This window comes from Paramisgurnus dabryanus, chromosome 18 (genome assembly GCF_030506205.2).
Source record: "Paramisgurnus dabryanus chromosome 18, PD_genome_1.1, whole genome shotgun sequence".
Taxonomy (NCBI): Eukaryota; Metazoa; Chordata; class Actinopteri; order Cypriniformes; family Cobitidae; genus Paramisgurnus; species Paramisgurnus dabryanus.
In genome coordinates this window covers 29,963,660-29,989,509 of record NC_133354.1, presented here as the reverse complement: position 1 = coordinate 29,989,509, position 25,850 = coordinate 29,963,660, and the positions used below count along the sequence as shown (strand labels likewise).

The window sequence follows — 25,850 nt, the reverse complement described above, 5'->3', positions numbered from 1 at the left end:
GACGACGTGCCATTAAACCACAGGTGTGGATTATTTACAAATAATTTAAAGGACCGGAGTTACCACAAACATTGCTCTAGTGGTGGTTATTTTAAGACATTTAACAGGTCAGGTGTGGGTTTTACAGAAAAATTATTAAAACCTGTGGAATCCATCAACCAATCAGAACAAAGCATTCAACAGCCCTGTGGTATACAATTATGTAAAAAACTATTCTCTATCTAATACAACAGTAATAATGCAACTGCTATTGTAATGTCAGAAGTATCCATACCCATTTTTAAATAGAAAAGCAAACATTTCTGCTTTCTTCACATTTAAAATGACAATAAGAATAATTGTGTTTCATTGGTTTGATTTGTGCCTCATAAAAACATTTATATGTAAATGTAAGCAACTAGAAATCAAATGCAAAGAATTTATTTGCAAGAGGTAACATTGGTATTTGTTGTGCAAACAATCATTTGAGATGATTTTCAAAAGCAAGATGTTAAAAAGCTACACACAATAAAGAATCATAAACAGAGCAGTATATTGGTCTTTGTCAGGTGACATCACACTTGTGAGAGTCGAAGTGCATTATGGGTGCATATGGGTATCATGTATTTGGAGAATTGTCTTTTTCATTTGCTGTATTTCTGAGATAAAATGGTACGGTTTTGTTGTGTTGAAAGGTGGTAATACTAAGTCACATGATAAAAACATTCAAAAAAACATTTGCCACCAGGAAAGATTTTATCCCGCTTTTAAGAAATAAGTTTGCCACTTGGAACAAAAGCTATGGATGACACGGAAATTCCTACACTAATGTTAACATGTTCGAAATAACAAAACGATCTATAACCAGCAACAGATGATATCTGTATATTATATGATATTATCATCTCTACAGCGTCTCAACTTTGATGAGTCCCTAGGCCGAAATAATAATAAAGCCTGTACCCAGCCATTGGTGAAATCTCTGTGGGCTATAAGAGATTTATAAGTTTTAAATTGTTTACAGGTATATGCACTTGCACCGTAAACAATGGTATCCAAGTATGAGGTTGGAATAGGCACTCCTTAACTTAATACAGTCAGTTCATATGGATTTAAATGGAACCCAGTTTATCCGTATAACAGTCCCTGACATTTTTGGTTAATTTATCATGCCATTGGATTTTCGGATGTTTTTTTGCGCGTCTCCATTTTTATGTTTACTTTTTATCTGTAACGACTTCTCTTTTTCTGCTGTCAGTAACAATACCTTCAAAATGGGCGACGTCATACATAATAAACACATGTGACTGACAAAGACTGATACCAAACATGTCATTTGCTGCCAGATCTGGGGCCTCATTTATAAAATGCTGCTTAAAAACCATCCTACATTTGATATTACGATCATTTAACAAAAATGCGTACGTGTAATTCGTAAACTGAACATACGCGCAGAAAACACACGTACCCCATTCAAATATATAAATCGCAAATGAACTTGAACTTGTGCGCGCAGCTGAGCAGTTTCAGATCTTGGCCTTTAAACGATGCCTAATTAATGTCATAGACATATTAAAGAGTGCTTGTGAATGTTTAAACACAATTTCAAATAGCAAGAATGGCTTATATTTCCAAAAATCTGCAGCAATCAGACAAGCAAAAGTGCGTACGTCTGCTCAGACCCTGACGTGGCGCTAAGCACTTTTCCACGTCAAAGACAGTTTTTATAAATATTTTGCGTACGCACACTTTACGATCAAATCTGTGCCTACGCACGCTTTATAAATGAGGCCCCTTAAATCTATACGATCATCCCTGTAAATCACAGCATGTCTTATTTTTTAATTTCTACAAATGGAAAACTAAACTGTAACCTTCATTATCAAAGTCTAAAAGTGATATTGTGTCCTGTCCAACTGTGGTCTCCTCTCCTGCTGTTCTTGAGAAATATACACATTTGTAGTTGATGTTTGAGCTGTCAGGCCTGGAGACCCAGAGAGCGGGCAGTGTTCAACACATCATCCCTGGTCAGGTAACACCCGCATAACTGCCGAAGACCAGTAAAAGACTCTCTGCCATGCAGCACACGCCAGTTATCAATGAATAAGACCTGAATGAAAGCAGGAGAGGGAGGGACAAAGCAAAAATAAAACATGTTTACGTTCAGGCATAGGGTGACCATACGTGCCATTCTTCCCGGACGCATCCTGTGCAGGATTTTGGGTTCGTCTTCCGGAAGTCGTATTTGTCGACCGCATACGCCATTGAGGATTATTATTATTATTACAGAAAAGCAACCGTTACATTTTAAGTTAAGAATGACACTATGATTGTATATCTTATGTTTTTAATTGAATGGCGTATGCGATCAACAAATACGACTTCCAGAAGACGCACCGAAATCCTGGACGGGATGCGTCTGGGAAGAATGGCACCTAATGTCACCCTATTCAGGCACCCTCAGCATAAAAACAGTTGTAGCAGATGCGCTTGCATACCTTGCCTGGTTTGAGTTTGACCCACAGTTCATTCTCTGCTCTCCTCAGTTCTGTGGTCAGATGCCTGTGAGCTACGTACCAGCGCTGAACCACATCATGAGGGACCGTGTTAATGGCAGAACGGTCATAGTTGTTATATCTGCACATGAAGCAGAATAAAATACAGCATTTGTTTTAAAGTTCAGTAGTGTTTAATACATCTACAGTGCATTCAGAAAGTATTCAGACCCCCTTCACGGTTTTTTATTTTATGTTGTTGCAGCCTGATACTGCAATGGTTTAAATTCTCAATCTACACTCTGTACCCCATAACGACAAAGTGAAAACCGAATTTTAGAAATATCTAAAAATGTATTCAAAAAATAAACTGAAATATCACATTTACACAAATATTCAGAACATTTGCAATAACACTTGAAATTTAGCTCAGGTCTGTCCCATTTCCCTTGATGGTTGTTGAGATGTTTCTACACCTTGAATGGTTTCCACTTGTGGTAAACTAAATTAATTGGAGATAAGCTGGAAAGAAACACACATCTTTATAAAAGACCTTACAGCTGACAATGCATATCAAAGCTGAAAAGCCATGGTTCACCCTCCGTCTGTCGACTGTAGAAGGTTGAGTCACAGTATGAACAGAAACAGCAATGTGAGATGAAAACCTTTGAGCAAGGTCTTCGAAGCTAAAAGCCTGCAACTCTGGTGGGACTCAAACCCACAACCTTTGAATCACATCAACTTATAATATAGAAGTGCAATGCGCTATCCATTGCGCCACAGAGCCTATGCCTGAACCCTTTGTTCTTTTGAACACAATTCTGGAGGAAGACAGATTTCAATTATTATTAGCTTTTGTACATTTCAGCCCAAAATTACAATTACTATTTGTACCTCCTGGTCTTTACACATGCCAAAGAGCACAATTGTTAAATGGAAGCCATTTTTGGGATACAAATTCAGTATCTCCATATGAAAGGACAGGAGGTTTCACCAGCTAATGCTATGTAACCTTACGTCACAAGTCTTCAAAACTTTTAAAAACAGAAACAAGACTGTCATATTTTCTTTTTGGACCTCCTGCCTTTCATGTGGAACGGAGAAACACCAACTAAAAGGATGGAATCACTGGGAATTGAACAATCTGTTTACAACAAGACATGATCACTGAACAGCTATGCCAGGACATCCTTAAACTCCATGGCTATATTTTAATTAAACCAAGTACAAGAAAGTCAAACCTCCTTGTGGACCTCTTTTCTCCAAAGTAAACCGGAGAACAGCCGTTGAAATCAAGGCACGGCTTGGAATTCAACAGTCTGTTGACAAGACAGGCCCTTTGACCGGCTGATGCTGTGCACCCTAACGTCACATGGCTTCAGGGGCCTCATTCATAAAATGCTGCTTAGAAACCATCCTACATTTGATCTTACGATGATTTATCAAAAATGCGTACGTGTGATTCTTAAACCGAATTACCCACAGAAAATGCGTGTACCCCTTTCTTTCAGATGTGAAATGTATAAATCGCAAATGATCTTGAACTTGTGCACAGCTGAGCAGTTTCAGATCTCAGCCTTTAAACTGTGCCTAATTAATGCCATTGACATATAAAAGAGCGCTTGTCAATGTTTAAACCCATATTTGAGCATCAAGAATGGCTTATATTGCCAAAAACCTGCAGCAATCGGACAAGCAAAAGTGTGTACGTCTGCTCAGACCCTGATGTGGCGCTAAGTACTTTTCCAAGTCAAAGACAGTTTTTGTAAATATGGACTTCACCGTGGATTTTTGCGTACGCACACTTTACGTTCAAATCTGTGCGTATGCACGCTTTATAAATGAGGCCCCAGGTCTATTGAAAACAGGAACATTTCAGTCGTATTTTCTGCCCGGACCTCCTGCCTTTCATGTAGATGGGAGAGCAGAGACTGACAAAGGAAGGAAACGCTGGGATTCGAACAATTCATTTACAAGAAATGGTCCTTGGACAGCTATGCCAGGGCATCTAAAATTGCACGGCTTACTTTTCATTTAGACAGGTAAAAGAAAGTTTAATCTCCTTCATGCCATTCTGCCTTTCATGAAGGCCAAAGACCACAACCACTGATAAAAGGCACCACTGCGATTTGATCACAAAATCTTGTCCATCCAAGACAGGTGCTTTGGCCATGGACACCCTTAAGACTAAAGCCAGGCAAAAGACATGGCGTCCTAACAGGAAATCCTAAAGAAATTAATTCCTATTAGTGAAAGTCTTTAAGGTAAAGGTTGTCCATTAATCAAATTGGTCTGTTTACCAAAAATATAAAAAAGTTATGACAGCGTTCATAACAACCATGAATTATAGGGAGGTTGTATTTCATCTGATAAACAGAAACAAAGAAAGCCCTTAGCAGGCTACAGACTGAAGGCACCGCTGGGATTTTAAAATCTGTTTTGAGGAAGATGAGTCACAGTGTAAAGAGATACAACAATGTGACAAGAAACTTACTGAGTGGGGGACAAAGACCTTAAACACTGCCAGGAGGCACCACTGGGATTCAAACCCAGGATCTCCTGTTTACGAGACAGGCGCTTTGACCGGCTAAGCCATGGCGCCACCCTTTGCTGACCGATTGTGGAGGGGTGAGTCACAGTATGAACAAGAACAATAATGTTAGATGAAAACCTTTGAGCAGGATCTTCGGAGCTAAAAGCCTGCAATTCTGGTGGGACTCAAACCCACAACATTTAAAACACCTCAGCTCGTAATCTAGAAGTCCAAAGCACTATCCACCGCGTCACAGTGCTTACACAACAACCCTTTGTTGCTTTGCACACAATTCTGGAGGAAGACAGATTTCAATTATTATTAGCTTTTGACTGATCCTCCCGCAAAACATAGATTTTCAGGTGTCACCACCCTAATTCCTGACTTAAGATAAGTTAATAACATAGTTTAATATGGAAAATGGATAGACTATTCCTTTAAAGTCACTTAAATCACCTTTCTTCCCCATTATTACACTCGGTTTGAACTTCAGCAGATCGTCTTGACCATGTCTACATGCTTAATGCAGTAGATTTGCTGCCATGTGATTGGTTGATTAGAAATTTGAATAACGAGCAGATGTACAGGTGTACCTAATAAAGTGGCCGGTGAGTGCATGTTGATTGAATCCAGAAAACTTGTGTAAAAAACATTTTGTACCTGAGCTGTACAGTAACATACAATGATGAAGAACATCTTGTATCCTGAATAAACAAACTTCAAACGGACCCATAACAGTACAGTATCTTACCTTATCATGTAAACCTCGTTGTTCCATGGATAAACATCGAGCACCGGGCCTATGCCGATCATATGGTTGCGATGATCACTGACGTTCTCGATGTACTCATGTTTTATCGGCACATGAGAGAGCAGCTGGAAGTTCTCAGGTGTTTGCTGGAGAACTCTGTCGGCAGCATGGAAACCGTCTACCAGGAGAGTCCTGCCGCCCGTGCCCTCGTGTCTCAGACAATGAAACACCTGTATGCTTAAAGGTGGAAAAGAGGATGTTTGTTTTATACATTTTTGCAATATTACTTGAAACTATTTATTAGGTGCACTGAAAGTAATAATATTAATATACGTCATCTGTGCACAAGACTTTTTTAAAGCCGCTGGGAAAAGGAGAAAATTGTCAGAAGAACGTAACTTAATGTAACCAGAGTCGTTAATGGAGAAACATTTAAACGCTGGAGAGCAATGAATGAACAGAGAGGTGTCAAGACAGACGCGCAGTTCGCAAAAAATCTTCTCAACAGGTAACAGTGATTATTCTTTCTTTGTGGATGTAATTAGTGTTGTACTGTTATTCAGGTATATTGACGTTGTTATTGTACTGTAGTTGTAAAGGGCGATTTATAGTCGTGCGTAGGTCCTACGCCATAGCCTGTGCGTAGCTCTGCGTAGCCTGACGCGCACCTCACAAAATTTCTAACAGCGCGTCGGCTCTACGCGGACCGCAAGCTCTGTGATTGGTCCACCAGAACCCCTCCCGTCATGTAAAAAAACTGCGTCATAGGTATTTCCGTTTGAGACGGTGAAAACAAAGATGAGCCAAGTTGAGGAGTGATTTAACTCAAACTGCAACATAAGTCGCTGTTTATTTACTTCCATCATTGCTGGTCTTCTCAAATTATACACAACAAGTTGCTATTTCTTCTTCGTTTGTGGGTTAACTTGCTTAGCTTCTTCTTCTGTGACGACTTCTGCTGCTACTGTGGTTACACGCGTGATTACTGCCAACCAGCGGTTTCGCGTGTGTTTGCACGTCGACGCGGACGGCGACGCACAAGTATAAATGAAAATCGACGCGGAACCTACGCCGTCGCTGCTACGCCGTAGGACCTATGCCCTTAAGGCAGTGACCAGTCTGCTACATGCTGCTAGTTGAAATGGGAGTAAGTTAGCGTCGACTGATCTAACGTTTTAACATCTTATGTGTTTATTATCATATCATTTCACACAAGGAATTCACTGACGTGACACAGCATATGCCTGTGGCAAACAAACACTCGTTCGTGCACGAGTTTAGGAAGGCGTTCCCTAGAAATGAGCTGTGAAGGCGGGAGGCTGTTCTTACGCATGCGCTCATTTAAAAAACTCAGTAACCGTTTTTGGATTCTCGGTCGGCGAAAAACATCCTCTTTTGCACCTTTAATAATAAATCCAACAACACAACAGCACAAAGTATGGCACAATGAATTATAGAGCTCATTCTTTAAATAGGCTAACAATATTTACGGATCTTTCATAAATTTGCTCAGATTAAATACATGTAAGGGTTTGGACAAAAACAAATTGCCGTTAAAGCTTAGCGTAACGAATGTCATAGATTTTAAGAAAATGAAGTTAGGCTGTAGTTTCTCCACGAAGTGGTGCTCTTCTCAGATAAGCCAAAAATAGCCAGGATATTATTTAATATAACATATGTTGCGTTTACACTTGGTATTAACATCTGACCTATATTAGGATGTTGTCCGCATACACATTAAAAAGACACGTGTGTGTATGTCCAGATGCAGTTGTGATTGAATCTTAGTGGAATGAAAAAGCAATTCAGCCATCATATCTGCTGCATTCACAGGTCAACATCACACAAAACCCTGCCCAGTATCATTTTTTAAGTAGGGGTGTCAATCGTCACTGGTCTCACAATTCGATTAAATCCGATATTTCGATGCATTGTGATGCATTACGATGTGTTGCATCCTCAATGTTTAATATTACTGCACAGGTTTGTCTTCCTCAGACTTTTACTGTTGCGGCTCTTTCTCATCTTTCTTGTCAAAGCCCCATATTGAAACTTTGCTCCAGAGGTGCGCGCTTCACAAAATTTGTGGTTACCGTGGTTTAGCTACAAATACTATAGTAAGTCAAGCTTAATTTAGTAAGGAATGAGTGTGGTCAACTTATCAATATTTCGTGTTTGTTTATGGATGCCATTACTCTGTCACATGTTGTTTGAAAGAAGCACAAAGTAAAGCCTGGTGAAGCATGTGACCGTGCATGTCTCTTTTGTACTGATAAGAAAAAAAAAAAAAACATGGCTTTCTCACCCGTGATAACGTTGACCCCTGGGTGTTAATGTCACTTTTAAAATGACTGCAGATCCTCCATGGTGTTGACACTACTGTACTTATATCTACACTCACTAAATAAATAATCAAGCACAATTCTGCACAACCTAAGCATCTGCACTTTCAATACATTGTAATATTCCTTAATATCACACCTCCCTTCTTCACTGCTATCTTTTATTGTGAATACTACATATTTTTATATCTTATTTTTTATTTTATTGTACTTATTTACTTTTGTCTTATCTTTAAAATTGTGTTTTTTTCCCTTTCTTGTCTTTTAGTATTTAGGGCTGGGCAAATTTTTTTCGATTAATCGTTTTTTTAAATGTGGTCGATTTAAAATCGACTCTCAAAGAGCAGAATTTTTTTTCATATTTATTTCCACAAACATTGAACGTAAGATTAATGTTAATCTAATTACTAGTCTTCTTCACTAGATGTCACCCTCTTTTTTGCCTTGCGCGATGTTACCAAGGAGCGAGAGGTGAGCCTGTCATTCATTCATTCAATCAGTGCTTAAAATGGCAGTTTCAGGTGCTTCATCGACGTTGATGCCACCTTCACATAAAAAATCAGAGGTATGGAAGCATTTTAGATTTCACTGGCAAGACGACGACGATAGTGTTGTGGCTTTTAATTTCTTTTTTTTAATTACCCACTTTTAAACTGCTGTTCACTGTTCTTTTTTATTAATATGTTATTTGTATTAAATCTATATTCATTGAGTTGAATCGCGAATTGAGTATAAAAACTGGAATTGAGAATCGAAATCGAATCGATAGCTTGTGAATCGAATCGATCTGGAACATCTGAATCGATACCCAGCCCTATAGTTCTCGTTTGGCTCACAGCGAAGGCGGTAGCATTTTATCTCCTCTCCTCCCCGTAACCTTCCCTGCTTTAGTCCTCTCGTGTTGTATAGTCTTGTGTCTTAACTTTGAGAGACTCTCTCCGCACTGCTCTCGAAACTAAAGAATCATGGATTTGATCAACTGGTCTCTCAACGCAATTGACACCATCTTCTCGGCGAGAAGCTTGGGTTCGGGGGAACCTGTCTGCCCTGCCAGAACGTTCGCAGCTGGCTACACGATGGACGCATGGGAGAGGTGGCGGGTCGTGTGTCTGGCGGCTCTTTCCGTGGAGGACACTGAAGATATCTATCTATTTGGAATCATGATAACATGGGTTTGCTGACTGGATTAGGCTTTGCCCTGGTTTATCGAGAAATTAAGAAGTTGGTGACAGCTACCAAAAGCCCAAAAAAGCTGCCCGGGATGATTGAAGCAGTGGGCAGAACGATCAGCAATCAGGCTGGGACTATTTACCGGATTTTGGATAACAACTGGTAAATGAGCCGCAATATGGATAAAATCGAAGAGATGCTCACGGATTTGAAAAAGCTGATGGATCAGAATGGACTAAGAGAGTAGTCGTGTAAAGCAGAGGTCCCCAACCACCGGGTCGGTGAGAACGTCCCGAAAAAATGTGTATAATAGCCACGTAATAGCTTAATCGGGTATTTTGTACTGTAAGAGCCGACTTCAAATAACATCAATCATTTCCACTTTTGAACAGAGCCGCGCTCTCTCTCTTTTTCTCCGCCCGTCTCTCTCTCTCTCTACCAGCGCATCAGCGATCACATTGCTGTTATTAGAGTTTGAGCATACAGTACTTCTAAAACACAACCGATCAAAGAATTGCGGAGGTATGACTTTATGAATCATTTTCAAATGTACGTCGCAATGATGTAGCCTACATATGCGGAGACGTTCAAATGTGTGACAGCGCAAATGACTGAAAAGTAATTATTTTATTCTTCTTTAAAACAACTTCAGAATTATCCATCGATCGTAGCACCATGATCAAAATAAACTATTAGGCTAATTATATTTTAACGGCTACACTTTTAACATAGGTTTGAAAGGAACCTAAACTTGTCAATCATCATTAATCATGGGAAACGCGTCTCCGTGTCTCTGCGCCCAGCCGCAATTCTTCTGGCATCTCTCCTCCTTCACTGCATTTTTCTTCTCTTCTGTTACTTGGAATTGGGTCTCGAGCCCGACCAAGATTCGAGCTGCCTTCGAGAACAGCAAGCCAAGTTTGTTTAGGTTCCATTAATTATTAAGACTAAATGGGCAGTCAAACTAGTAAAAACAATGAAAGTAAAAAACAATCCGCCAAAATATGGTTTTACACGTCTATAGAAAATATACTATAGCCTAAATAAAGCAATTATTAAATTTCCTAATGCATGGTTGTTATCTTTACTTCCGTTTAAAACGTAAATTTCGAAAAGGAGGATTTTCAGCACGTTTGAACCGCAACTCAGCGACCCCAAACCCCCCCCCCCAATCTCACCCCCCCGGTCCGCAATTTTTTTTTAAAGCTGTAACCGGTCCGTGGTGAAAAAAAGGTTGGGGACCCCTGGTGTAAAGGAATGCGGCTACTCGCCCCAAGACCAAATAATTCCAATCTTATCTGCTTTCGGACCCCCTTATCCAGCACTGGCCTTGGCCAAGGCCACTGCTGGAACAACATCTCCCCGGAAGAGCAATGCAGCGAGACGCTCTTGCTTTCCTTAACCCTCTCACACAGACAACTGCTGATTGTTGACTCTGTTTGGACCTAATCAAGGTTGTCTCTAGAGGTCGACCGATATGGCTTTTTCTCTGGCCGATGCCGATTTTTAGAAATCAGATTTTTAGGCCAGCGTCACGAGTTCTACAACAACGCTTAGGTACCCGCAGATGCGCCTGCCTATTAATCAGCCTAATTTTGCAGCAAAATCGGCCGGCCGATAAATCGGTTGACCTCTAGTTGTCTCCATGGCAATTTGCTGTGTTGACGCTTTAACACTCATGCGGACTGAGGCACCGAGATTTGGATCCCAGGTGAAGCGACTCTCTTCAGACCTACACACACACGAACTCTCACACACATATGTGTATATATATATATATATATATATGCAATCACCACCCAGTACCCACATCCCAAGCCTTCGCAGCTTTGTACCCCCCAGCCTGACAGGCCGGTCTGTGACCAACGGACCGGATGGCTGTTTGCTTGAGCTGGGCTATCTCCAAACCCCAGTCCCCCCTAATGTGTGCAAGTCATATGTTGTTCATGTTGTAAGGTGTACTGACTATATGCTTATGTTGCTGAGGTGTTTTTTCCCTGTTCCCAAACTGTACTCCCTTTGGAACATAGTCTGGGGGTTTGTTTTTTTTCTCCTCCCTTACCTAATGTAATGCTGAACTTTTTCTCAATGCCCTGTCGACCTGTTCTGTCTACCCCCTTGTTTTTTATGTATTGTATGTATGGACAGGTTGATGGTTTGTAATTTCGTTGTATTGTAAAGTACAATGACAAAAAAAAAGGCTTATATTGATTGATTGATAGTATTATTATTATTAGTAGTATTATGTTCAACACTGCTGTAGACTGCCTGAGCCCCACACACAACAAAAATACAGAATGTCTCCTGTAAGGTTTAGGGGTTAAATCCATTACGTCTATGTCCGCATGATGATAATAAACCAGATATTTGTGTCTTTTAGTGACCCCCTTATTTTAAGATCCAACCTCCAAAAATAAAATACTGGCTCTGACACTGATTTTTTGGCTAATCAAAGCTAAACCAGGATTTACCCGCAGGGTTCCTGAAAATATGATGTATCGGTGTGGCGGTCCAATGCCAGCTTTGTGTAAGCTGTATCCCCACGCGAAAAATCTGAGGTGAAATTCCACATCCGTCCATACATGGTTTCCCTGGAAACAAGAGAATGCCTTGCATTAGTCAGAACATACAGAAAATAGACTTAAAATTTAATAAAAAGCCCCCTTAGGGGCAATAAAAATTTTGCATTTTTTGGCGCACATATACTTTATTTTGATTGTAGCCACTTGCTAAATTTGCCGATCTCATGAGACGATCTTTCTGTTTACTTTTGTCATCATAGCGTTCCTGATGCGGCTGCAATTAGAGACCATTTTACACAGTGCGAGCATTTTGTAATCCGTTGCTCATTTGTCACATGCAGATTTGGATTTCTCTCTCTGCCTTTACAGAGATATGCGTATTTTCTATGAGGACGCGCTCCGGTCCTCAGCGCGATGTGTCTTCACATCCCTATCAAACAGCGTATACAACACATATCTATCGCAGACAACTGCATCCTCATGACGAAAGCTTATTACTTGCATTCGTTTTAAAGTTTTGAAGGTTTAAACTTCCATTTTCCTCACAGCTGCTCTTGTTTGCGGACACCTGCCGCACGCATACACAGCAGCCGGTCATCAGTGCACGTGAAGAGAACGATCTCTCCCACGTCTTAAAGCTACAGTATCCTAATTCATCTCTCAATAAAATTACTCTCTGCTCATCTGTGAAAAACTGTTGTACTTCATACGAATGCGTGTATATTTAATTCATACAGTTAAGACTGTGAAGTGTTTTATTTTAATTACTTTTAACAGACATAAACCTTTTTAAAGGCATATTACATTTCTCTTTGCAAGAAGAAATATTTGTTGTGCTTATTTATTTGATTCTCTATTAAAACAATAATATACCTAATTTATAGTTAGTTTCATTTCTACAAATGGTGCAAACTCTGCTAGCTTATAAATAAAAGATTCCCATTCCACTGCCTTCTGTGATCGGCACTGATCGGCGATCGGCAGATCATAATCTTGTTGATCGGAAATCGGTGATCGGCCCCAAAAATGCTGATCGGAGCATCTCTAGTGGTGTGCTTGATGTAAATGGTCCTGAAGGATGTTCTCTACTCGGTTCATGCAGCGGGAGGTATACACAGCTGGAATGTCTGGGAGAGTAACCCAAATGATCTTTCCTGTGGCTCTCACCACTCTTTGTAAGGCCTCCTTCTCTGTGCTGGTGCAGGATGCAAACCACACCAGAACCCCATAGGTCAGCACACTCTCCACTGCACAATGGTAGAAGTTAACCATGAGTCTCTGGGACAGTTTTGCCCACCTCAGTTTTCTGAGGAAGAAGATGCGCTGTTGGGCCTTCGCTGTGGCAGAGGCAATGGTTTTCCCTCACGACAGATCCTCAGTCACAGTCACACCTAAAAATGTTAAACTAGAGACCCTCTCCACCACCTCATTCCCAATGAGGAGTGGATAGTGGTTTAGCTGTCCAGTCTTGCGGAAATCCACAATTATTTATTTAGTTTTCTTTGTGTTGAGGATCAGGTTATTGCTGCTACACCATGCCGTCAGTAGTTGGATCTCTTGCCTGTATGCAGTCTCATTGTTCTCAGTGATGAGGCCGAGCACTGTTGTGTCATCGGCAACTTTTTTTAAATAGTTGGATGGGGAGGAAGAGCTGCAGTCATGTGTAAACAGTGTGCAGAGAAGTGGGACACTCAGACATATTGTGTACGATTTGTTAAAAAATCCGGTATCCAATTGCATAATGTGGTACCTGGTCCAAGTTCATGTTATTTATTTTGTAGTTTGTTTGGCAGAATTGTATAAAATGCTGGACTAAAATCAACAAAGAGAAGCGGTGCATATGTGTTCTATGCTCTAGATGTTCCAGCAAGGTGTGTAGCACAATAGCTATGGCATCCTCTGTTGACCTGTTCTTCCTGTATGCAAACTGGTATTGATCTAGCGAGGACGGTATGACAGTTTTAATGTGTGTAATGACCAATCTCTCGAAACATTTTGCAATGATAGGAGTGAGTGCCACTGGCCTATAGTCATTAAGGCTTGTAACGTTAGACTGCTTGGGGACTGAGACTATTGTGGCCGATTTCAGACATGCAGGAAACCATGAGGTCGCCAGAGACACGTTGAAAATGGTAGTGAAGACCTGTGTTAGCTCAGCTGCACAATCTTGAGCACACGACCCTGTACTCCATCTGGTCCCGCTGCTTTCCTCGGGTTGATATTGCATAGGCAAAGTCTGACTTCATGGGTGTACAGAACTAGCGCCGTGTCGTTGGGTGGGAGAGGGGGTGACACAGAGTCTTTATTATCTCTGTCAAAGCGGGCACAAAAGATGTTTAATTCCTCAGCCAGGGTGGCACAACTATTGACAGGCGGGATAACATCCCCTTATAGTCTGTGATTGCCCTAATACCCTCCCACACCTGCCGGGGGTTTGAGGAGTTGTAAAAGTGTGCTTCAATGCGGTTCTTGTATGCCAGTTTGGCATCTCTGATGCCTCTTCTGAGAGCTGCCCTGGCTGCACTGTATACCTTAATGTCCCCTGATCTGTATGTTATATTCCTGGTGTTAATTAATGATTTTAGCTTTGGTGTCATCCAGAGTTTTTGGTTTGGAGCTACACAGACCTGCTTCAAGAATGTAACGATATCCACACAAAAGGTGATATAATCCAGAACTGATTTAGTGAATTCATCCAAAGACCACCGTGTCAGCACCTCTTCTTGGCCCCTAAAGATGTCCCAATCAGTAGAATCGAAGCAGTCCTGGAGTCTGAGGATTGCATCATTAGGCCATATCCTGACAGACCTGACTACAGGCCTGATGGTTCTGGAGTGAAACCTGATCAGAGAGACCCAGGTGGGGGTACCCCTGAGCTCTGAATGCGTGCGCTATGTTAGTATATACCTGATCCAGTATATTGTTCCCTCTGGTTGAACATTTCACATTACGATGGAACGTGTGAATTACAGATTTTAAGTTGGCATGTTTAAAATCACCCGCCTCAATAAAGGCACTATCGGGGTGTGCTGCCAGATATTTGTGTATACAATCTCGAAGCCTTGTTAGCGGTAACTTCAGGCCATTATCCGTAAACACCATCTTGAAGGAGACATTTCAAGGCCTTGTTTACAAGATGTAGATGTAATTAACTCATCCATTTAGGCAGAACTATAATCTGCTGTTATTTTTAAAACTCCGCCATGGCCGGTCCCAAGGACGGATGAGAAAGGAGGAAGGTTGGGCAAGGGGTTAGCACCCCCTCCCCGTAAAACCTTCAGCTGCTAGAGATACACTAACAAGGATCTCAAAAGACAATTCGGTACTGGGAGAGGATGGATCTCCAGTTGGGGGTGTGATGACACCAGGTAGTGAAAGCCAGCCTCGGAAAGCTGCCAGGTTGACGACAATTATCTCTGCCAGGACCATCAGCATCATTGGAACATGAAATGTGCGTACCATGTTCGAAGCCAGAAAAACAGCACAAGTGGCAGCAGAAATGAGTCTAGATGGACTGATTTCGGTCAGAAGAGGCTCGCCACAGGAGAACTACTTCTGTTTTCAGGACACGAGGAAGAGAAAGCACCACATACACAGGGAGTGGCCTTCATATTTTCAAAGGCTGCCCAGGGATCACTCATTGGATGAGAGGCACATGGCCCAAGACTTATCACTGCTGCTTTTAGAACCAACAAGAGGAGGATCAACATGAACATTATTGGCTCTGTCCCAAATGGCACACTCCAGACTTGTGGACCTCCTCAGAGTCCACACTTTGATGACATCATGTGGTGCAGACCCTAGGGACCCTTGACGCGTGTCCAAGAGGGTGCACCGAAGTTGTATTTTGGGAAAGACTCAAGCGTCACGCCACAAATAGGAAGATAAGTTGCTTATCAGTGTGAACTCCTCCCTTCCGTCATCTGATTGGTCTGATTTCTCTTTCGCAAGGACTTCCGGGTTGGTAGAGTGCTTCGACGAAGACCGCATCAAGGGTTCAAAGGGGGCGCTGATGAGCACACTTCGGAGCGTAAAAATGACAAATGGGACACCCTACGGACTCGTAGACTAAGCGAGCATACGCAATTTAAAGGAATAGTCTACTTATTTTCAATATTAAAATATGTTATTACCTTAACTAAGAAGAGTTGATACATCCCTCTATCATCTTAGTGCATGCACGTAAGCGCTGGAGCGCGATGCTACACTTCGATAGCATTTAGCTTAGCCCCATTCATTCAATGGTACCACTCAGAGATAAAGTTAGAAGTGACCAAACACATCAACGTTTTTCCTATTTAAGACGAGTAGTTATACGAGCAAGTTTGGTGGTACAAAATAAAACATAGCGCTTTTCTAAGCGGATTTAAAAGAGGAACTATATTGTATGGCAGAACAGCACTTTTGGGAGTACTTCAACTCGCCTGAAAAATTTGCTCCCCTTCTCCCACTCATAAACGAGACCGAAAGTACAAATGAAGTGCACCATTTGGGACAGAGCCATTCAATGTTATGCCCCACAAAAATGACAGTGAAGATCAAGCTAAAGAAGATTTCTACAGCAGGTTACAGACCATCCTTCAGGGGTTCTCACGAAGAGACATCACCCTTTGCGTTTACACAACGTCATACGGGTATAAAGAAATGGCATTTATCGGGACAATCTCCTTTTGCGTTTACACTAGGGATGCACCAAATCCAGATTTTTTAGGTTCGGCCGAATCCCGAATCCACCGTTTAAGATTCGGCCGAATCCGAAACCGAATACCGAATCCTACTCGCATCCTTATTCCATTAACACAGTTAGGCACATTAATGAAGTAAACAACGTCCACAGCAGTGTATTTTTCATTTTATTTAATTTTAACTGTACATTATGCCAGGATGACAAGTTGGAAAACTATTTTGACAATTACCATAAGCCTATGCATAATAAAAGCGATGCGTTGCGACACGCTCGTTTTTCCAATAAGCAAGCAGCTCCGCGCTGAAAACTATATACTTTGAGTTAGAAGCTCCGCTCGTCAATGTCACAGTCTTCACACGGCCGTCCAATTACAGTGGAGGAGGGGCGGGACATTACCACAGCAACCAACCGGCTCACAGCTGAAGCATCACTGCGACCAAGCGCTCGGCTGAAAAACAGCTGGCATTTGGCTGTTTGCAGCCGTGTTTAAAAGTTTTGGTGTGTCCAGCCCCTCGAAGGCTCACCGAAAGAAAAAGCTCATCTCCACCTCAGCACCCGATGTGTGTAATCAACGGCCGCGTGACGTCGACCAGCGTAGCGCAAGCCTAGGGTTCGGTTCGGTGGGAAAAAAATCTAGGATTCGGCCGAACCCAAACCCCGTCAAAAAGCCCAGTATTCGGCCGAATCCGAATCCGAATCCTGGATTCGGTGCATCCCTAGTTTACACAACGTCATACGGGTATAAAGAAATGGCATTTATCGGGACAATCTCCTTTTGCGTTCACACAACGTCATACAGGTTTGGAAAAATTATTCTTATTATTAACATTATTACTATTAAACCTTTCAATAAACATAAAAAACATCTGTAATCTTTGAGAGGCAATACAGCAGCTGATACAGACCTGATAAGGCTCACTCTTTGACTGACTATCTCCGTAGCCTCCAGGGTCGCTGGCACATCTTCCACAAAGGCAATTCCATAAAGCAGGAAATTATTCAGGAAGATCTTGAGCTCCTCATCACAGCTCATAAATTTCTCCCAGCTAGCAGAGGGCACTTTAGCATCACTGTAGATGTTTGCATTCCACAGAATACGAGGTTGTACGGCACTTTTCTTCTGGCCCTCGTAGCTGTTCTGAGCCAGCCATGCTAAATTATAGCGCGTAACGTGACCGTCTGGCCCTGCAGATCACAAACATTAATACTATTAATCTAAATAAAATATTACATAAATATTTTAAAAATATTTTATAATATTATCGTCAAATTGTGCAGCAAGGTAAGGAACATGCAATTAGAAGTCAATTTGGAACTTAGTTGAACTTAAATCGTTTTTTTTTTTTTTTTTTTTTGACAAAAGGGTCAGCTAAATGAATAAATGTAAATCTTAATCACAGTGCAAATCTCAGTTGTGGGGGGTGAAGTTCTAAACAACGTAAAGTGCCATGTAGTAAAGCATGAGAACAGTTACTGTTTAACTAGACCTGAAATTATATAGTGTTGTCTTTAAATTAAATCTCACGGGAGGTCCTGCAGCCCTACAGAGAGTTTCGTAACAGTTAAAGTTCTCACAGTTTTATCTTTTATTAGGAAACAGATATCTTTGTTCAACCTTTCTTGGCAAAGTAAGATTGCACTGTCAGAAAGTTGTGAAACATAAATAGTTTCTTAAATTAGGTTTATCTTTTATATTTAGTTCCCTCCATAAGTATTGTGTTTTCCGCAGAGTCAAGAAATGTCTAAACATTAAAGGGTAAAAATGAGACAATAGTACAAAATGTCACATTTTATTTTTAATCTATTTTAAAAACTGAGGTCTAACAGTGTTTTGGAGCCCTGGGGAAGTTTTGACCTGCACTGACATTTGTGCTTTTTCAGTTGCTTAAAAACATAATAATGGCAAAAGTCTCATAACACTGTGTTCAGCACAGACAGGGCTACTATATCAAGTGGGCAACATGTATGTATATGTTTGTATTTTTGAGAGAAAAATGTTTGTGTGTGGTTTTTCAAAAAGCAAAAATGTTGAGTCACTGATATAAGTCCACAAAACCCATACTAAACATGTTTTCACAAGACTTTTCTAAATTTAATGTGAAAATCATTCTGCCTACTCATTCACATAAAACAATATATTGATCTAGAAATTCTAAGACAATTTTTGCTGAGAAAGGCCATATGCAGGCATGTGATTGGCCAGATTGGACTTGTGACTTTGACTCGAGTCGACTTAAGTCGCTATTTTTGTGACTTGTGACTTGACAAAAAATAAAATACTTGAGACTTGACTCAGACTTGGAAGTTAAAGACTCGGAACTTGACTTGACTTGAGACACGATGACTTGAATGACTTGAGTGTTAATCACATCATGTTTTCAGTTTGAATATAAAATATATGAATCATTTTTAAAAATAAAGTTGACCCATCTGGAGCGCAGGCTGAGAATGGCGTTGTCATGACTGAATCACGACACTATCATCAGTCATGCCCTCTCATACCTTACGCACACCACGCCCACTTAGAACAGATATCAACATGTCAGCCGGAGGGTCATCGCCTTCGGCTTCAACCAGATGGCAAAAGACGAACAGTGCGTTGCAAGAAATGCAACATTAAAATCACAGGCAGCCAGACGACAACCTCCAATTTCCTCCGTTAATTGAAGAGCCATTTTGCCCAGCAAGTGCTTGTCAATTTGTTAATATCTGGTTAGTTGGTAGTTAGCTAATGTAATAATAGCTAACGTAGCCATTAACCCTCATCATAATGTGTTGTGGACAAATGTGGGCAAAATAATTTTGATTTATTTTTTAAAAATACTTTCCTTGATCTGAGTGGTACGAGACTTGGCTACTTTTTCTAAGTTTGCCACCTGAACACACACAGAGAAAAATGACTCGATTCTACAATGTTAGGGGCAGCTCACATATCGCATCTTTTGCACGCTCAAGTTCGTTATTTTAAATGTAGACGCGCGAACGGAAGAGACGCGCACGCGATGCGTCGCGCTCGTTTTTTCTGGGCGCATCCGCACCCGCGATATGTGAAACGCCCCTTTAGTGGGTGAAAAAAACAACTCCTTAACCTTGTGTTCGTGTAATTCAGAATATTTGTGTGTGTGTGTGTGTGTGTGTGTGTGTTTGCAAATGTGGTTTATGGGGACATGAATAGTGTATAATGACATGTTAACTATGCTATTACCATGGTCTATGGCAGGGGTTCTCAAAGTTTACATTCAAAGGTCCAAATCTGAATTCTCATAATTTTCATAGGTCCGGAAAAACTTTATGTAAATCATTTGTTTATATAACAAATCAACACAAATAGTTTGGGAAAAAAATAAGTGTATTTTGCATTTAAAGTAAAAAAAAAATTAACATAAACACAAGAAATATGCCAAAAGTAACCAGGTGCAAAATACAGAGCAACCTAATTAGAGAAATGGCACAGTTTGTTCTCCATCAGATGCATAAACCACGGCAAAAAAGTGTGGTTGGTAGGCAGAGACACTGACCAAAATTAGGGGTGCGCCTATAAATTGGCTTATGATTCTTGCTATGCTTCTCAATGAATTACTGTGAAATGCCGCTACATCCAAAAGCCAGGGGGCGCTCTCGGGCAGAAACTTAATATGCACTGCAGACGAAGAACTAGACACACGCAGCTCCAGGAAATGTCTTAAGGATATATTTATATTCCTGTTCTTCAAACCTTTTCAGGTATTTTCATGATAATAAAGAATATGTATAAAGATTATGTTTGACGAGTGTTGCTTTTTCAAATGCATGTTTTAAACGACTCAAACCAACAGTGATTTCAGATTGATAAGGACTTACTGATCAAAAGCCGTAGTACATGAAGTAGCTGTGCATAATATCTGGGTTTGATGGCTACAGCGTCACACAGAAAATTTTTAAATAATTCGTTTTATTTTCGGACCAGGAATACTCTTAAATCTAAAAAGAAAAAAAAACTAAACGAATAGTTTACAAGTTTAATGTGCATCTGTAAAGTAGCAAATGCACACATTTAATCAATCACATAGAAATTAATGCACTTGTAATATGAAGTGGACGCGGGTCCGGATCAAGTTCCCGTCGGGTCCGGATCCGGACCGGAGTCCGGACTTTGAGAAACCCTGCTCTATGGGGACACAGGAAGTGTGTGAGAGAGAGAGAGGAGAAATGTAACAAAGTTTAATGTTGTATGTAAACTGTGTTTGAGGAAGAGAGAGGGAGGTGTTCAGAGAGAAGTCTGTTGGATGTTAAGCTTGTTTTATGCACTCTTTATGGAAAATTTCAAACAGTACAAACACGGTTGGCAGAAGTGAAAAATAAATCATTTATGAAGTTACAATTTTGTTTGATTCCATGATGTATTTTACTGAACATGAGTATTTACAATGCAAATCCAAATATTGTAATTGTAACTTAGTAAGGGATGATAAAGAATATTGGCTTATTTATTGTTATCAGGCTTTTTGCTCCCTTATATTGGTTAAGCCTCGAAAAACCTCTATCTGTCTGTCTGGCTCTATTCAACAGTTATATCATTTGCTGTGTCCACTTACATGTTAGGAAGAGGGTTTCTTCATCCACTCTGGTCTTTGAAGGTCTGATGTTCAGTTCAATGCCAGCTGTGTCCAGGTTTCGCTGGTTGGTTTTTGAGTTGAAGCATGAAGCTGACCGGCAATGATCTCTCAGCCACACATAGTCAAAGTGCATTACAACACCACCATACTTCAGCTCTATGCAAAAAAAGTTTTTTGTTAATTAATTTTTTTTTTACTTCTGGTATTTTTACTTTAATGCATGTAGTAGGGCATCAACAACTTCAATGCAGTATATGAAAAGCTCAGATGCAATATTCAGAAATACCAGTTTGTTATGTTGTGGTTTTTGCTGCCCCATATGCAAAGTAGTTCTCATGGCTTGGTTAGTTTCATTTCAGTTTTTACTCTCTTTATACCTACCAAAACGTCTTCTGGAGAACACCAAATCAAATTCACATAATGCATCACTTCCTAATATGTTATATGAGGATACTATAGGTATGGTCACACTTTCGTTTATTGTTTGTATAGACAGTTTTAGCGGCAACAACATAATGGCTTTTTTGGCACAAACATAACTTCTGGTAGACCTTCGCAAAGAATCAATAATCAATGAATTCTTTCTGATAACAAGCTAAATAAATAACCAGTAAATAACCATTAGTTTAAATCATAGCTAAAGCGTATCAACCGTTACACTGAGCTAACATTACTGTATAAAATAAATGTAAACAACATGAGCTACTGTCATGAATCTGCCCTCTTGTCCTTTGTTTAATCTAGTCTTGAGGCAGGATCATGACGACCCATGTTTTGTGTGGGATCATGTGGTCTCAGTATTGTTATTAGACCACGTCTTTTCCGTGTCCTGTCACTTTTACCCTGCTCTCTTGTCATCCTCATCTTTACTGTTTAACTCATGTCACCTGTTACCCTCATTAGTTGTCCCCTATTTAGGGTCCTTGTGTTTGTTGCTCTGTGCTTGTTCGTTTGTTCCATGCCTGTGAGTATACAGTCAAAGTCTTTCTAAACCCAAACAAGACAGAGCAAAATGTCACGTAATGTCCAGATTAACAAGGATGTATACATTTGTTCTAAGGTCAATTGAAGAAACAATGTTTTAATCTGTGCTAACGTCACCTAAACTTATTTAATCACAATCATTGAGTACATTTACACGCAGCCAATAACCCATTCAAATCTGGAATATTAGCAATAACCCGGTCGCGCACGTCCATGTAAACACCGGCAAAAACACGAATATGCTTATATTCCTGTTTTTAAAATCCCGAATATTAGCCCTGGGTTACCCCTTTTCTAACCCGAAATTTTGGTCATGTAAACGTATATCGGCATATCCCCATCAAAAGGATCATTGCTAACGTTAGCTTAAGTTCAATACTTCTCCATATTAAACTGGCTAAATGTAAATTAATTTAATTTTACCCAGCAGTACATAAACGGTATTAATACTGATGACGACCGTAACAATGCTTCTCACGCTTACATTGTGATCTGTAAACCCTCGCTTAATCTTGTTTCCCTTTATATTTATATTTAAATCTTTTATGTATCTCTCTATGGCAAATTTAAGTCCCATTTGGTGGTCCTTCAATGTTCAAAATATATCAAAAACATCCTGGGGCAAGGTTTTAGAACTGACAGCTCCCATTGTAAAACAGTTAGCAGCAACCATGGGTTTGTCCGAGCTCGGAACCGTAACTAAGGGGGTGGATTTCAGTCGACCGTTGAGGCATTTAAGAGGCACCGAAATCTGTGTTCTGATTTGGTCCCATAGATACCGGCCATATAGGCACTGGGGACATACTGGCACTGGGTTTCTGTACCCAACCCTACATACAATTGCCGCCTCACCCATGTTGGTGATGTCAAAATATTTTACACAAAGTTTGCATTTAGCTTTCGTTTCTATTTTGGGATCCTAAGCCAGTCAGTCTTTATATTCAGGATTGTCAAGCCAGCCATCATAAAACTTACATTTACCCATTGTGGCCGATTGTTTGGTTTACACTTCATTGCAAAATTTGACAATGTGTTTAGTAAAACAGTTGGGGGCACCTGACTAACATGCAATCACTCCAAAGGTCTATGCATGGCCAACAAATCCTGTGGTTTATTAAAGCTTTTCAACTTTCACATTCATGTGAATTTTGTAAGTCAGGAAATTATTTACACCATATGAGTGCAGTATAAATTAACTAGCGATCATGTGTGGTGCTGGTCAGGGCCGTGCATACTGGAGACCTTTGGAGGGGCAGGAGCACAAAGTATAAAAAAAAGGGCACATTCCTCGCTGTCACGCACGCACACAATTGAAACCAATAATAAAGCAAAGCAGAAAAGAAAAGATAATTTTAAGTCTAATATTTCCTTTAGTTTTATATCTATATATTTATGCATTCGGCAGATGCTTTTATCCAAAGCGACTTACAGTGCATTAAAATGTATACATTTTGTGTGTGTGTGTGTCAACAGTATGCAGTTTTGATATTATACGATATTATATATTGTGACATTAAGATATTATTAAGTTTACATGGTTTATTAGGTTTTATGTCATAAAACAAAGACCAAACCCCTCAAAGGAAGTGAATCCCCCCCAAAAAACAGAAGTGAGTGAACCTGTATGCACCATTGTTTATATTGTATGCTGGGTGTAGACGTTTAGCTGCTGTAGCTAACGTTACTTGCATCTAACAGTCTAAAGAAGTTAACACACACAGCAATAAACAAAAACTGTGCATGTTCTCTTCATGTTGTTCTTGTAAAATAATAATAAGTAACAAGCATACCGCTTCGGTTCAGTGCCGACTCGAGGGGGATCCTCCCTGTACTGTGCCCTGTGTCGTAGTAAAAGCATGTGAGCGTGCTCACGCTTTGAGCTAGGGATCGTCCCAGAAGAGATTGTCAGGTGAAAGGTCAATAGGTCATTATGTCACTCATTTTATTTATGGATAAATTATTTTTCATTAATTTTAATAATAGTTAGATTGGGCAGGCCTTAAGAAAAGGGCATTTAATTACAAAAAAAATGCCTTGACAAAAATGGTCATCCAAGGGTGCACGGGCACCCCCCCGCTTCCCTCTCTGCATGTGCCTTGTGCTGGTGTGATTATGCCGGCCATATAGGCACCAGTGACATTCTGGCACCCGGTTTCAGTACTCAACCCCATTTACAATCGCTGCCTCTCCCATGCAAAAAGTTTGCATTTAGCTTTCATTTTTTGTTTTGGGATCCTTAGCCAGACAGTATTTATATTCAGGATTGTCAAGCCAGCCATCAAAAAACTTACATTTACCCATTGCGGCCGATTGTTCGGTATACACTTCAATGCACAATTTGACAAAGTTCAATGTGTTTAGTCAAAAAGTTGGGGGCACCTGACTGTCATGTTAACTGTGTGACATCCAATCACAGCAAACAGTCCAGCAGCGGATTTAGTCTAACACTGATCTTACGGCAGCTCCAAACAATATAAAATAAATTTAAAATTAGAAATTCTTGGTTTTATTTTTTAGGAAACTAAATAGGCTGGAAATATTTCTCTCCATAGATTTTTTCATACTAATCCAGACTTGGAAAACACTCCAATCAAATTCCATACTTTTCCAAAACATGTAGGAACCCTGCACATGACAGGTTGCAATGTTAAAAAATAGTAAATTAGGCATAATGACATGCATGTAACCATAAACCAAACCCTGACCCCAAGCTTAAGTAAGTACATGCTGTTAAATTATTATTTCTCTGTACTCAAACATACAATTATGCTGCTGAAAGTACACCATCAAATAAAGTACTGTAACCAACGTTTGTCAAAGTGTTAGATCAACGTATATGCAAAGCTGATCAATTACACTGTACACTTATTTTCTAGTAATTTGTTAATGAGATGCATTATTATGCTGTATTCTCTTAATTATTGTATATTTTTGTATTCATTCTTGTGTCTGGCAGTGAAGTGCGTATGTGTATGTGTGTGTCAGTAAAGTGCATCTCACCCATGCAGTCTTGCAGCAGCTGATAGTTGCATGAGGTTGCACGTGTTGCAGTATGACACTCGTGCTTCCCGCGTCCACGTAACGTTGTAAACAATCGCCTTAAAGACATCATGATCTGATAGAAAACAAACTCCTGGTGTAATACATTGTTATAACAACACAACCGTACACACATATTGTAATATAGTGATTCAGTTATGATTGCGAGATGACTTACGTCTTCTGGATCCTGTGTGACTACTACTCCGTTAACTTAATGTCTGTTTGCCACTTATATATCCGTTAACATTAATCATTAAACTTCACTTTCATCCTCGCCATTGTGTTCGCGTGTTCATGAGGTCCCCACAGCCGCTCGAGTCACGAACTCTACTACGGTCAAGGCTTTTCGTTGAATATTCATGAGCAAGAGCGAACGCCATTGGAAGAATTTTAAGCCACGTTTGCATGAACTTATTAATATTAAAACTCAGCCCCCGCCATTGGGAGGCTTATCTTGACTTACTTTACATTAATAAGCAAAACCTGCACCTTCAGCATAGTAGAATCAATATTTTACTTGCGATGATCTGAAACATCTGTGATATGTTTCATGTTCTCAATTCATATTTTCTTTTAGGTAAATGAGGTAATCAGTCAACAATTCCTTATAATCATCATATTTACTTTCATGTTTATATTTAGGATATGTTGTCACATTCTGCAAACATTGTGTGCCACATACCTCAGCTTAAAACTGTCGCTTTATTTATATACACATATTGTAATTTAATATATTAAAGTGATTTTTAA

General features: G+C 40.1%; 1 protein-coding gene and 1 non-coding gene across 2 annotated transcripts; both read right to left on the bottom strand.

The window, feature by feature from the left end:
• Nucleotides 1-405: 405 nt before the first annotated feature.
• Nucleotides 406-25,416, bottom strand: tmlhe (trimethyllysine hydroxylase, epsilon). The gene is made up of 8 exons (XM_065287586.1): nt 25,276-25,416; nt 25,059-25,173; nt 21,054-21,230; nt 17,385-17,664; nt 11,742-11,861; nt 5,759-5,995; nt 2,478-2,616; nt 406-2,089 (listed from the first exon to the last, which is right to left on the bottom strand). The coding sequence occupies exons 2-8, from the start codon at nt 25,168-25,170 to the stop codon at nt 1,958-1,960; spliced, it is 1,197 nt and encodes a 398-aa protein (XP_065143658.1). The 5' UTR covers nt 25,171-25,173; nt 25,276-25,416; the 3' UTR covers nt 406-1,957.
• trnat-cgu (transfer RNA threonine (anticodon CGU)) lies at nt 5,003-5,076 on the bottom strand. The gene has a single exon. It is a non-coding gene; the product is annotated as a tRNA-Thr (tRNA).
• Nucleotides 25,417-25,850: the final 434 nt, after the last annotated feature.